The following is a 13,666-nucleotide window of genomic DNA, read 5'->3' on the forward strand; positions in this document are numbered from 1 at the left end:
TGTCTGGATAGGAAACACATTTTAGGGAAAGCAATGGTAAATAAGGTGACAGCTAGAAATGACCATATCCAGAAGGCAGCTGGTGATCTATATGAAGGTTAAGGTGAGGGCAAGACTGGAGGTGTAGATCTGGGAGTCCTCTGCGCCGAGGGGAAGTGCATGCTGTGAGAATTGGCCAGGTCTCCAGCATCCAGTACCAGTGCATAGAGAAAAGGGGATCAGAACCAAGTCTTCATGAAGACTGGTGAGGCAGGAGGAAGGGAAAAGACAGAAGGTCTGGTCAGAGTGAGCCAGGGGCAGAGAGGTTAAGGAAGATATGGTCTAGGGGTAAAAAGATATGGTCTGGGGGTAAAAATCCATTGGATTGGGGAGTCAGGAAGGAACTGAGTTTTGAGAAAACTGTTCCTTCCAGAAAAGAGAAGGAACCACTTCCCAGAGGTTAAGGTGAGAGCAGAGGGGGAGAGAGTGGTAGTGGTGTGCCCAGCCCATAAACCACCCTGTCATCTGCTTACAGTTCCTGCACTTGGAAGAACGAGAGCTGGGAAGCCCATACACAGGACCTGAAGCCCTAAAGAAAGGCCCTCTGCTCATTAAGAAGGCTGCCACCAACCAGGGCCCCAGAGCCCCACCGCAGGGAAAGGGCCCTGCAGATTTGCCATGCCCTCGAGACCCTGTTTCTGATATCAAGCAAGCCTCCAAAAGCACCACAGCCACCACCAGTGCCACCAAGCCCACACTTCAAGAGATGGGCCCAGAGCCCAAAGGCAAGGACAGAGCCAGAGGGTTCTGTGCACCCATGGGGGAGAAGAAGAGTGTGTCCACCATCTTCCTGGCTGTCCCAGGCCCCCACTGTCCGGGGCCCGTCAAGTCACCCAGACCCATGAAATGCCCTGCCTCCCTATTCGCATGGCCACCCAAGAGGCTGGCTTCCAGCATGTCCTCGCTCAACTCCCTGGCCTCTTCCTGCTTTGACCTGACAGATGTCAGCCTCAACACTGAGTATGCACCTCTCTGCTTAATCTTTTCTAAAATGACCTGCATGAAAAATACCTCCCTGGATGGAAAAGTAGATATGAACTTACTTTTCTGTGCAAGTTCTGGTTTTTCACAAAATGGCTTCATGAGAGGCAGCATGGTGAGATAGAAAGAACACAGGCTGGGGAGAGAGAAAGCACGTGTGCACATGCCAAAAAGTCTCATGTGGCTCTAGCTACACACCAACTATAAAATAGATGTTGGACTTCAGTTGTTAAGGTTCCTTACAGCAGAAACATACACTGAATTCTAAAGAGTTATTTATACTGGGATGGTATGGAAAGCTTAGAATGTGGAATTATATAATCAGTGGCTTACATTTATTAAATGTTGACTCCGGGCTTAGCATGTTACTTAATTTGATCTTCACGATAACCCTACAAGATAGAACTTACTATCATAAAGGTCAAATAACTCACCCAAGGTTCCACAAGAAATCATAGTATAAAAGCAGATGCTGCTCTCCAGGGTTCTTCCTACTGTGCCATGCTTTTCCTACTGTGAAGTAGGATCATTTTACATGAATGCTGGATAGAACTGACTTCCAACTAAAAGGAACCTTACTGAGAATTATTTTATTAACTTACATGCTTCTTGGGGGTGCGGGGAGAGGCCAGCACTTGTAATGGCAAGAGGAATGACAAGGCCTTTCTTTACAGAGACGAGGATCTCAGGCATCAGGGGCTGGGTGAGATCCAGCTCACGGTGCGCTATGTGTGTCTGCAGCACTGTCTCAGCGTGCTAATCAACGGCTGCAGGTAAAGGGATGCTAGGGCCAGGAAAGGTTATTTGAGAGCATCAGGTGACCAAAATCAGAGTGGGGGCACTTGGAGCAGTGGCAGGGGCAGGCAGCCCCAAGGTAGACAAGGTAGACATTTGGAAGGAATGAGGTTTGAAGGCCTGCATGCTGTAACAGATCCTCAATGGTGCTGATGGGCTCCAGAGCCAAGGGCTTTGCTCAGACACAACCACTGCAAAATTGTCTGGGGTGGTTTGGAGCCAGGACATTTTCTCAAGTGAGAATCTTCAACTTCCTTCAGATGGAATGGTACTTGGCTCTACACCCAACTTTACAAAATGCATGTTTACAAAACCATGCATCTGATGTCCTCCGAATTCTGCAGACTTTTGCTTTTTTTGGTCTAGACTGCAGGGCATTTTTATCCTCAAGGCCATCTAAAGCTGTATGGATAGTACAGCTTTCTCTAAATGAGTATTTTCAGTATTTCAAAACCAGGGGTCTTTTTTCTTTAATGTCTTTGAAACCAAATCAGAAACCTGATGCCCTGTTCCAGCAGTGGAGCTGATCCCTACGTCCGTGTCTACTTGTTGCCAGAAAGGAGGTGGGCGAGTCGTAAGAAGACCTCAGTGAAGCGGAAGACCCTGGATCCCCTGTTTGATGAGACGTAAGTGGCCCAGGTGGCCTGCCTAGAGTGCCTCAGCCGCTCGAGTATTTGCTGAGCACCTCCCGTGTACCTGGCAGCTGCCAGATGCTGGGAAGGGCTGGGGTTGAACAGGACTACACAGTCTATGCTTTCATAAAGCTTCTATACTTTAGTGAGAGAAAAGGACTGCCAGGGAAGTTTAGCAAAACAGCTACCCACTTTTCTTGTCCACAGGTACTAAAGTGCTCCTGATTATGAAATGTTCCATACTCTTTCTCTTTAAATGAAGCCTCTTTGGCAGTAAAAGGATTTGAATCTGGTCAAATATGTTTTCTTTCAATCAAAAGTAAACACACCTTGAACCTAAGGACCTAAAATTTCCTCCAAAGTTCCAAGCTCTTTGGCCTGTCTTCCCACCCGCAACAAAGCACAGGTGGCAGGTAGAACAGATACCCTCCCTTCACGTGTCCACCCATGTCCTTGGGGACAAACCAGCAGACAGAGTCTAATCACATTTCTTGCTTGTGATGGGTCTGTGGTGGCAAGTCTTAACCGTAATATTCTAATTCTTGATTTCAAGTTGATCACAAGGTATGGAAGTCAGAATCTCATCATTGCTTCTTTTTGCTGTGGGATCCTAAGAGAAGACATTGCTAGCCAGCCTAGGAAGATACATCTAATAATGTTGGTTTCCTCTTATCTTGGTCAATAACTACTCATTTTGAAAAGAGTTGTACTGAGTCCTTTTTGGGCCATGTCTAATGACTAATATATTCCTTCAAAAGCTACATTTTGAGTTCATCGATATCATGAAAGAGTGTGGGGGAGAGAGAATACATTCATTCAGTATTTATTGAACACTCTACATACCAGGCACCATCCTATATTCTACAGCCACACAGGTGAAAGATGTTGCCTTCAGAGAGCTCTGACACAATTATAAAAGGATGTCAAAATTGCTATGTGGGAACAAAGGAGGTTGACTTTTGTGACAAACCTAATCTGTTAGTAATTCTCTCTCAAAATTGTAACAGCAAGATATGCCTGGATTATCTACGAGGCAGACTTGGCAACCTCCCTCTTAAATGTAAACCTAGAAGTAAGGAGTTCAGAGGTCTCTTGTTGAGTACATGACTCATACCATATACATTATAATTAAAATCTCTAAAGTTAAAGACAAGGAGAGAATCTTAAAAACAGCAAGAGAAAAACAAGTAGTTACATTACAGGGAGCCCCCCTATAAGACTATCAGCAGAAACTTTGCAGGCCAGAATGGAGTGGCACAATATTCAAAGTGCTGAAAGGAAAACACTTCCAACCAAAAATACTCTACCAGGGAAAGTTATCATTCAGAATTGAAGGAGAGCTTTCCAGACAAGCAAAAGCTAAAGGAGTTCACCATCACTAAACCAGCTTACGAGTGATTTCTTTAAGCTTCTCTTGTTGTGGAACACAGGCTCTAGGTGCGTGGGTTTAGTAGTTGTGGCGCATGGGCTTAGTTGCTCTGCAGCATGTGGGATCTTCCAGGACCAGGGCTCAAACCTGTGCCCCCTGCATTGGCAGGTGGATTCTTAACCACTGCGCCACCAGGGAAGCCCCTAAAATGCATTCACACTTAAGTTATCAACTTAAAATAGACTGTTGTAAGTTGTCATATGTAAGCCTAATGGTAAGCACAAAGCAAAAACCTATAGTAGGTACACAAATGATAAAGAAAAAGGAATCTAAGCATACCACTAAAGTCATCAAACCACAAAGGAAGAGAGCAAGAGAAGAAAAAAGGAACAGAGGATCTACAAAACAGCCAGTAAAAAATTAATAAAATAGCAATAAGTACATACCTATCAATAATTACTTTAAATGGAAATGGACTAAATTCTCCAATCAAAAGAGAGTGGCTAAGTGGATTAAAAAAAAACCAAGACCCATCTATATGCTGCCTACAAGAGACTCACTTCAGATCTAAAGATGCACACAGACAGAAAGTGAAGGATGGAAAAAGATATTCCATGCAAATAAAAACTGAAAGAAAGCCAAGGTGTTGCTATACTTATATTAGACAAAACAGACTTTAAAACAAAGACTGTAATAAAAGACAAGGGCATTACATAATGATAAAGGGGTCAATCCAACAAGAGGATATAGTATTTGTACATATTTATGTACCCAACCTAAGAGCACCTAAATACATAAAGCAAATATTCACAGACCTAAAGGGAGACATAGATAGCAATAAAATAATAATAGTAGGGTACTTTAATACCCTACTTTCATCAAAGGATAGATCATCCAGACAAATTCAATAAGGAAACATAAGCTGTATATGACATGTTATACCAGATGAACTTAACATATACAAAGAACAGTCCATCCAAAAGCAGCAGAATACACATTCTTCTCAAGTGCATATAGAACATTCTCCAGGATAGATCATATACTAGGCTGCCACAAGTCTTAATAAATTTAAGAAGATTGAAATTATATCAAGAAATCAAAAAATACCTTCAGACAAAGAAAATGGAAATGTAACATAAAATTTATGGGATGCAGCAAAAGCAGTTCTAAGAAGGAATTTCATAGCAATAAATGCATATATCATAAACAAGAAAAATAAGTAAGAAATAAGAAAAATCTCAAATAAACAACCTAACTTTACGCCTCAAGGAATAAGAAAAAGAAGAATAAAGTCCAAAGTCAGCAGAAGGAAGGAAATAAAGTTCAAATAGAGTGGAAATAGAGACTAAAAAGACAATAGAAAAAAAAAATCAATGAAACTTAGAGCTGGTTCTTTGAAAAGATAAACAAAATTGATAAACCTTTAGCTAGACTCACCAAGAAAAAAAGAGGATATAAAAGAGAAAAGAGGAACTGTAAAAATCGATACCACAGGGCTTCCCTGGTGGCGCAGTGGTTGAGAATCTGCCTGCCAATGCAGGGGACACGGGTTCGAGCCCTGGTCTGGGAAGATCCCACATGCCGCGGAGCAACTAAGCCAGTGAGCCACAACTACTGAGCCTGCGCGTCTGAAGCCTGTGCTCCGCAACAAGAGAGGCCGTGACAGTGAGAGGCCCGCGCACCGCGATGAAGAGTGGCCCCCGCTTGCCACAACTAGAGAAAGCCCTTGCACAGAAATGGAGACCCAACACAGCCAAAAATAAATAAATAAATAAATAAATTTATTTAAAAAAAAAAAAAATCGATACCACAGAAATACAAAGGGTAAGAGACTACTATGAATAGTTATACGCCAACAAATTAGATAACCTAGAAGAAAAGGATAAATTCCTAGAAAGATACAACCTACCAAGACTGAATAATGAAGAAACAGAAAATCTGAACAGACTGATTACTAGTAAGAAGTTTGAATCAGTAATCAAAAATCTCCCAACAAACAGGTCCAGGACCACACAGCTTCACTAGTGAATTCTACCAAATATTCAAAGAAGAATTAACACCAGTCATCCCCAAACTCTTCCAAAATACAGAAAAGGAAACACTTGCAAAACTCATTTTACAAGACAAGCACTACCCTCAGACAAGGATGCCCACTCTTACCAGGTTTAAACATATTATTGGAAGTACTAGCCACAGCAATCAGACAAGGAAAAAAAAAAAAAAGGAATCCAAAGGGAGAAGTAAAACTGTCACTGTTTAAAGATGACGTGATGCTTTATAAAGAAAATCCTGAAGATGTCACCAAAAGCCTATTAGAACTAATAAATGAATTCAGTAACATTGCAGGATACAAAATTAATATACAGAAATCTGTTGCATTTCTATACGCTGACAACAAACTATCAGAGAAATTAAGAAAATCCATTTACAATTGCATCAAAAGGAATAAAATATCTAGGAGTAAATCTAACTAAGGAGGTAAGAGACCTGTACTCTGAAAACTATAAGACGCTGATGAAACAAATCGAAGACAACACAAACAGATGGAACGATGTATCATGCTCATGAATTGGAAGAATTAATAATGTTAAACATTATTATTTCTGAGCTGTCTATTCGGTCCCATTGATCTGTCTCTTTTTATGCCAGAACCATACTGTTTTGATTATTATAACTTTGTAATATAGTTTGATGCCTGGAGGCATCAGGGAGCATGATGCCTCCAGCTTTGTTCATCTGTCTCAAGATTACTTTGGCTCTTCTGTGGTGCCACGCAAATCTTAGGATTGTTTGTTCTATTTCTGTGACAAATGCCATTGGAATTTTGATTGCACTGAATCTGTAGATTGCGTTTGTCCACACATGTATAGCTGATTAACTTATGGCAAAGGAGCCAAGAATGTATAATGGGGGAAAGCACAGTCTCTTCAATAAGTGGTGTTAGGAAAATTGGACAGCCACATGCAACAGAATAAAATTCAACCACTATCTTACACTAGACACAAAAATTAACTCAAAATGGACTAAAGACTTGAAAGTAAGAGCTGAAACTCTGCAACTCTTAGAAGTGAACATAGGTGGGTTAAGCTCATTGACATCAGTCTTGGCAATGGTTTTTTGGATTTGACACCAAAACCAAAGGCGACTAAAGCAAAAATAAACAAGTGAGACTACATGAGACTACATTAAACTAACAGGCTTCTGCACAGCAAAGGAAACCATCAACAAAATGAAAAGACAACCTACCGAATGGGAGAACATACTTTCAGATAATATATTGGAAAAGTGGTTAATATCCAAAATCTATAAAGAACTCATAGAACTCAACAGCAAAAAAATCAAACAATCTGATTAAAAAATGGGCAGAGGCTCTGAATAGACATTTTTCCAAAGAAGACATACAGATGGTCAGTAGGTACATGAAAAGATGCTCAACATCATTAATCATCAGGGAAATGCAAATCAAAACCATGATGAAATATCACCTCACACCTGTCAGAATGGCTATTATCAAAAAGAAATAACAAGTGTTGCTGAGGATGTGGAGAAAAGCGAACCCTTGGGCACAGCTGGTGGGAACATAAATTGGGGCAGCTGCTATGGAAAACAACATGGAGGTTCCTCAAAAAATCAAAAATAGAACTACCATACAATCCAGCAATTCCATTTCTGGGTATTTATCAAAATAAAACAACACTAATTCAAAATGATATATGTACCCCCATGTTCACTGTGGCATTATTTACAATAGCCAAGACATGGAAACAACCTAAATGTCCACTGATGGATGAATGGATTTTTTAAAATGTGGTATATATATATATATATATATATACCATAGAATATTATTCAGTCATGAAAAAGAATGAAATCTTGCCATTTGAAACAACATGGATAGACCTTGAGGGCATTATGCTAAGTTAAATAAGGCAGAAAAAGATAATTACTTATGATCTCACTTATATGTGGAATCTAAAAGTGCCAAAAACCAACCAAACAAAAAAACCCGAGCTTATGGATATAGAGAACATATTGGTGGTTGCCAGAGGTGGCGGTTGGGGTGTGTGTGAAATAGATGACGGGTCAAAAGGTACAAATTTCCAGTTATAAAATTAATATTCATGGGGTTATAATGTACAGCATGGTGACTATAGTTAATAATACTGTATTACATACTTGAAAGTAGCTAGGAGAGTGGATCTTGAAAGTTCTCATCACAAGAAAAAATTTTTTTTGTAACTATGTATGGTGATGGATGTTAATTAGACTGATCATTTCACAACATATCCAAATCACATCATTATGGTAAACATGAAACTAATAATGCCATGTCACTTATATCTCAATTTAAAAAATTAAAAGATATTATGGGATTATACTGAATCATGTGTGTCAAACTTTTCAAAAGTGTGAAGCACTATAGAATCTAAAGAATCTTTCACTCAATTAAAAAAATTTGAAGATTTTTTTTTTTTAAAAACCAGAAAAGTAAGGAGTCCAGAGGCATCTTATGAGTCCACGACAAAGCTTGTATACTAAGATTCCTCTGCCTTACTCCACAGGCATAAGTGGGAAAAGGCCACTGTTTTCCATGCAATTCCAGCAAACCTAATTATTCAGCATCCTAGCCCTTAGCTGGCACTGTTCAGAGAGAGAAGGGGCAGCCGAAAGAGTGACAACCAGAGTAGAGTCAGAGAAGGAAGGAAGCAAACCCCAAAGCACGACAGTTCAAGGAACTTCTCAGAGAAGCAAACAGCCTCTTGACACTTCCAGGGTTTGTGAATATAACACAGGACAGTGATTATCTATAACAATGATGCATTGAGTATCTGCTGTAACCCAGTACTGTTCTAGATGCTCTTCTCAATAGTCTATATCTTCTGTTTTAAAGGTAGGAAAATGGATGAACACTTGAGATTTTCAGTGAAAATGATTAAAATATATAAATATCATTTCCTAACTTTTTGCTCCTTAAAGATTTGAATTTTTTGTTCCCTTGGATGAAGTAAAGAAGAGGTCACTAGACGTCGCAGTGAAAAACAGTAGGCCACTTGGCTCACACAGAAGGAAGGAGCTAGGAAAAGTAAGTACAAAAGGGACTTTTGGTATTCTTTCCCTCCTGGTAGCTAACTGGAGTTCACTGGTGGAACACACCCTTGCAGAAATTCTGATGGGATCATCTGGCTATTACCAGAACTGACTTCAAGGAAGGTATAGCCTCACTGGGAGGCTTTTTGTTTTGTGTCTTTTTAAAAAATACTCTTGAAACTGAAGTATATAAATTAATATAATAAACCCTATTTTAACAAACTTGAATATCCAAGTTCATCACTACACAAGTATTTGAACTTCTACTATGGTATTAAGTATTGTTTTGATAAATACAGCATTGTGTGAAGCTTGGATCTCATTATGTCAAGATTTTTGTGGTGAATGGGATTTTACTTAAAGTTAGAAGTAAAGGAAATATAATCCTCAGGAAGATGCCAAGGAGAGACAAAAAAGAATGATATTTGTACACTCTGTAGTTGTTGTATTTTAATAAACACCTCTTATACTCATTTTTAAAAGCCCACTTCTGTGAAGTACGTGATGATATCCCCATTTTTACTACTGAGGAAACTATGGTGTCTTGCTTAAAATTCTGGATCAGTTCATGAGTAAAGGCAAGCTGTTCTCTCTAACACATTCATAAATAAATTTCTGAGGTACAACTGCAAACAGCAATTCACCTTTTCCCAGGACACTGAGGTCAGTGTCAGTACTGTCCTTCTGGAAAGGTTCCATATTGAAAGCCAAAGGAAAAAGAGCTCCTGCTCAAAGCTCAAGGAGGCCCTTTTTATGATCAATTTCATTTATCCCAATATGTTTCCATTTAATGCAGTTTTGGGGAAGGGAACTGATTATTTGTGTTTGTTTAGGTACTGATTGACTTATCAAAAGAAGATCTGAATAAGGGCTTCTCACAGTGGTAAGTGAGCCCTTTCATTTTATCACATTAAATCTGCTACTCAAGACATTGTCTCAGACAGTTGCCCATATTCTCTCTCCAAAGTTCTTCCCTTTTCAGTACATATCAGCTCCTTTGTTTATCAAGGAGACATTATCACCTTTACTTAAGGCTTTACTGCCTACAGATTTCACTTACCTAAAGGACCTCTGTAAGCTCTCGTCTTAACCCTGGCCAGCCAACCTACTGAGATGAGTTCTGCTGGTCCCACAGAGGCCCAGGTAGGGTAGATTAGGCCACCTGTCCTGATGTTGCCACAGCACACTCTCAATACTAACACAAGTCCAAACCCAACTATCTTACAGGTATGAGCTGACTCCAGATGGCCAGCCCAGAAATTGATGATGAACAACAACATCTTTATTTTTTAAATGTGTATATATGTATATTTTGTAACTTCAATCAGAGCAGCCATTTAAAAAAAATACATACATACATATATATATATATACACACACACACACACACATTCTTGTGTGCAATGTAACTGCATGACTGGATAGTATTAGGAAGAGGTAAACACATGTAGAAGCAAGAACTACTCTTTCTTGATTGGATTTAATTGTTTAAATCCATAAACAAGCGGCATATTTGTGCCTAACAAATTATCAGAACCTCAGTGGTGAATTTTCACTGACTTAGGACTCACGTGAATGTATGCACCAAAAGGGTCCTGTCTCAGACACAGAGGGTGAGGGAGGTCTGTTTGTGGAGCAGCTATCAGTATTCCTGGGCAGTGACTGACCAAGGGAGGAGGCTTCTTTTATGGGACTAAAAAGTGATCCACCAAAAAGTGCCAAGAGCTAACTCTACCTAAGCCCTGCTGGCTGCCACCTCTGGTACTTCTCTGCCTGGAGGTTTGTTCATGTATCTGATTTGGAACTAAAATGTACTTTCCTGATGGCAACAATGTTAGTGATAGTACTCCAGTGTGGGATGGCCTGGGACCAAACTCTAGTATTTGGCATTATTTCCATAGGAAAATGCAAGGAGATTTTCAAACCCAGGTCTACGTCTGCACTCCCATAGAGCACTGGAGGCTGCTGCCGAGTGTCAGTGCCAGAGAACAAGGGGCTTTCTGTATCTCTCTCAGATAGGTTTGGGAATTCTGCTCCACTCTTCTAAGAGAGGGCTGGTTCACCTAAACAACATGTTAAAAGCAAAATATGTAAATTGTATATTTAAACAAGTGCCTCTTTTGCATTTCAGACTTTATAAAACCACATATTCTTGTCCTTTCTCACACTCCTAGAGCTGTTGTCGAGTCACATCCTCTTTTCACTTATCTACTCAGGCAGTACCCCCTGCCATCAGTTTCCTCTCCCTACCACTGCCTTCACTGCCACTTTTCTGCAGAATGGTAACATCTTAAAACAAAGTTTTTGTCATGTTACTCTCACTTATAAATTATTATTTCCTGCTTTCTACAAAATTCAAGCCCACTCCTTGTGTTTCAGACCTAACATAATCAGGTCTCCAGTTTTCTGCTACTTTATTCATGTGCAGATGCTCTGTTCCAGAATAGTCCGAATATATCCTGCCTACTAATCCTACTCACCTCTTAGAGGCCCATGTCAAACCCACCTCCTCCGTTAAGCCACCCCACACTGAAAGGGCCTCTCCCCCCACCTAGGGCAGCAGTCCCCAACTTTTTTGGCACCAGGGACCGGTTTCATGGAAGATAATTTTTCCACAGACTGGGGCGGGGAAGGGGGTGGCTTCAGGATGATTCAAGAGCATTACATTTATTGTACACTTTATTTCTATTATTTTTACACTGTAATATATAATGAAATAATTATACAACTCACCATAATGCAGAATCAGTGGGGCCCTGAGCTTGTTTTCACTTGCCACTCACTGATAGGGATTTTTTTGTTGTTGTTGTTGCAAATGTCAGGTTAACTGTATTCATATTTCTAAACGGATGTTTTTAGACCTTGACAAAAATAGAAAGGGTTGGTTTACATTTAATGCTCCACTTTAAAAAGAAATAGCAGAAACACAAATCAGATTGCAGTGGGGTGGAGAATGAATCATAGCTTTACAAAAATAGGAGAGACTACTCTTATCCTGGCCAAGTATTTAAAAACTCAGTCATTGGTTAGCAGCAGTCCTTAACATTTTTATACCCTCCTCATTATAATTTCCTCACATTGTAGAAGAAGCTAAGGGTCACTTTGAAGATACTTTTCCACAACAGGCAATTCATAGAAGAGAAATCTGAATGCGGGCTACACATGAAAAGATGCCTTGACTGCACTAAGTAATCAGAGAAACGTACATCTAAACAATAGTGAATTACCATTTTATACCCAACTGATAGGGTTTTGATATGAGTCTGCAAGCAGTTGATTTATTATGGTCTCTGTGCAGGCAAACCTCTCTGCTAATGATAATCTGTATTTGCAGCCGCTCCCCAGCGCTAGCATCACTGCCTCAGCTCCACCTCAGATCATCAGGCATTAGGTTCTCATAAGGAGCACGCAACCTAGATCCCTCGCAGGCGCAGTTCACTGTAGGGTTCGCGCTCCTATGAGAATCTAATGCCGCTGCTGATCTGACAGGAGGCGGAGCTCAGGCGGTAATGTGAGCGATGGGGAGCAGCTCTAAATACAGATGAAGCTTCGCTCGCTCACCTGCCGCTTACCTCCTGCTGTGCAGCCCGGACCAGTATCGGTCCGTGGCCCGGGGGTTGGGGACCCCTGACCTAGAGCATCTACTATCAACACTGTACATTTTTCATTTTAGCCAATCCCTGCCATGTAACATTTAATTTTTTAAAATGTTTATTAAATATCTACTAAGGTCATATGCTAAGCAACTACCTGTACTGTGTTTGGTATTTAATGTTTCTGTTTACTCTCCAATTGACCTAGAAGCTACTTGAATTGATTTTCGCCCCCATCATCCAAGGCTATGCTAAGTACATGGCCGACGTGTAATAAAATTTGTTTCTGCTGTTTTCAGTGACAAATTCTCATAATAAAATGGGACAATTGATGCCTGTCCTATCTACCTCACAGTGGCATTGTAATGTTCACTAAACAGACAAGTTCCTTGAAAATGATAAAGTGCCAGAGGAGTAGAAGGGAATGTATCATATATCACGTCCTGAATATTAGCAACCCTAAAACAACTACTGAGCAAGATGGCAGACAAAGCAGACAAGTGAAAACCTATCCTTCCTCTTCCAAACACATAGAAAACCTAGTTAAACCATGAACAACATTTATTTTAAACATGGTTGATGAAAAAGTAACACAGGTAAAGTTCTGGTGATGATCCAAAGAGAAAATCTACAGCAGGGTATAGGAGTTGAAGGGGGTGTTTTGAAGAGAACCAGAATTTTAGCACACACCAGAGAGAAGGCAAAGCTACTGTGTAAGGCACAGGAGCCTGAAAAGTTTTGTCATCAGAAAATGCCTTTGCTGCCAATGAGGACAAGGAGTTGGTTGTCAGCAGTGGGTGGAAACAATCACCTACTCTCTCCTACAGGACCACGGGGTCTGAAGTTACACACAACTGACTTGGTGTGGAAACCTCCACACCTGGAAACTAATGTGAGAATTGGTTTAGAACCTGGAACCATGTGAAGCCCTGACAGAGGCAACCACAAAACTAGCCCTTAGGGTTGTCATGACCACCTAGGGCACATGTTGGACCACTGCAGCAGATAATTCCCACTAAAGGGAAGCTCACAGGCAAAAATTATAAAAACAAAACCAATTTTAAAAATATGAAGCACGTGGGAATACCAACTGAAAAATGGCCACTAGATGTATTTCAGCAAGAAGGAAAATGTAACATTAAGGCAGAAGTGGCATGTGGGAAACAACG

At 40.4% G+C, this 13,666-nt stretch overlaps 1 protein-coding gene across 8 annotated transcripts in view; it reads left to right on the top strand.

Moving 5' to 3' along the window:
• Positions 1-11,593, top strand: part of ESYT3 (extended synaptotagmin 3) — a 49,629-nt gene extending 38,036 nt beyond the window's left edge. For 4 of the 8 annotated variants that reach the window (XM_036850402.1, XM_036850403.1, XM_036850397.1 and 1 more), the window contains 6 exons: positions 515-999; positions 1,695-1,793; positions 2,310-2,441; positions 8,794-8,899; positions 9,738-9,787; positions 10,132-11,593. In XM_036850402.1, the coding sequence (XP_036706297.1) occupies positions 515-999; positions 1,695-1,793; positions 2,310-2,441; positions 8,794-8,899; positions 9,738-9,787; positions 10,132-10,168 (909 nt within the window). In that variant the 3' untranslated portion in view covers positions 10,169-11,593. Of the gene's footprint in view, positions 1-514; positions 1,000-1,694; positions 1,794-2,309; positions 2,442-8,793; positions 8,900-9,737; positions 9,788-10,131 lie in introns of those variants that run through there. The other 4 variants (XR_005019695.1, XM_036850398.1, XM_036850401.1 and 1 more) reach the window with 4 other exon arrangements.
• Positions 11,594-13,666: the final 2,073 nt, after the last annotated feature.

Source organism: Balaenoptera musculus, chromosome 4 (genome assembly GCF_009873245.2).
Source record: "Balaenoptera musculus isolate JJ_BM4_2016_0621 chromosome 4, mBalMus1.pri.v3, whole genome shotgun sequence".
Taxonomy (NCBI): domain Eukaryota; kingdom Metazoa; phylum Chordata; class Mammalia; order Artiodactyla; family Balaenopteridae; genus Balaenoptera; species Balaenoptera musculus.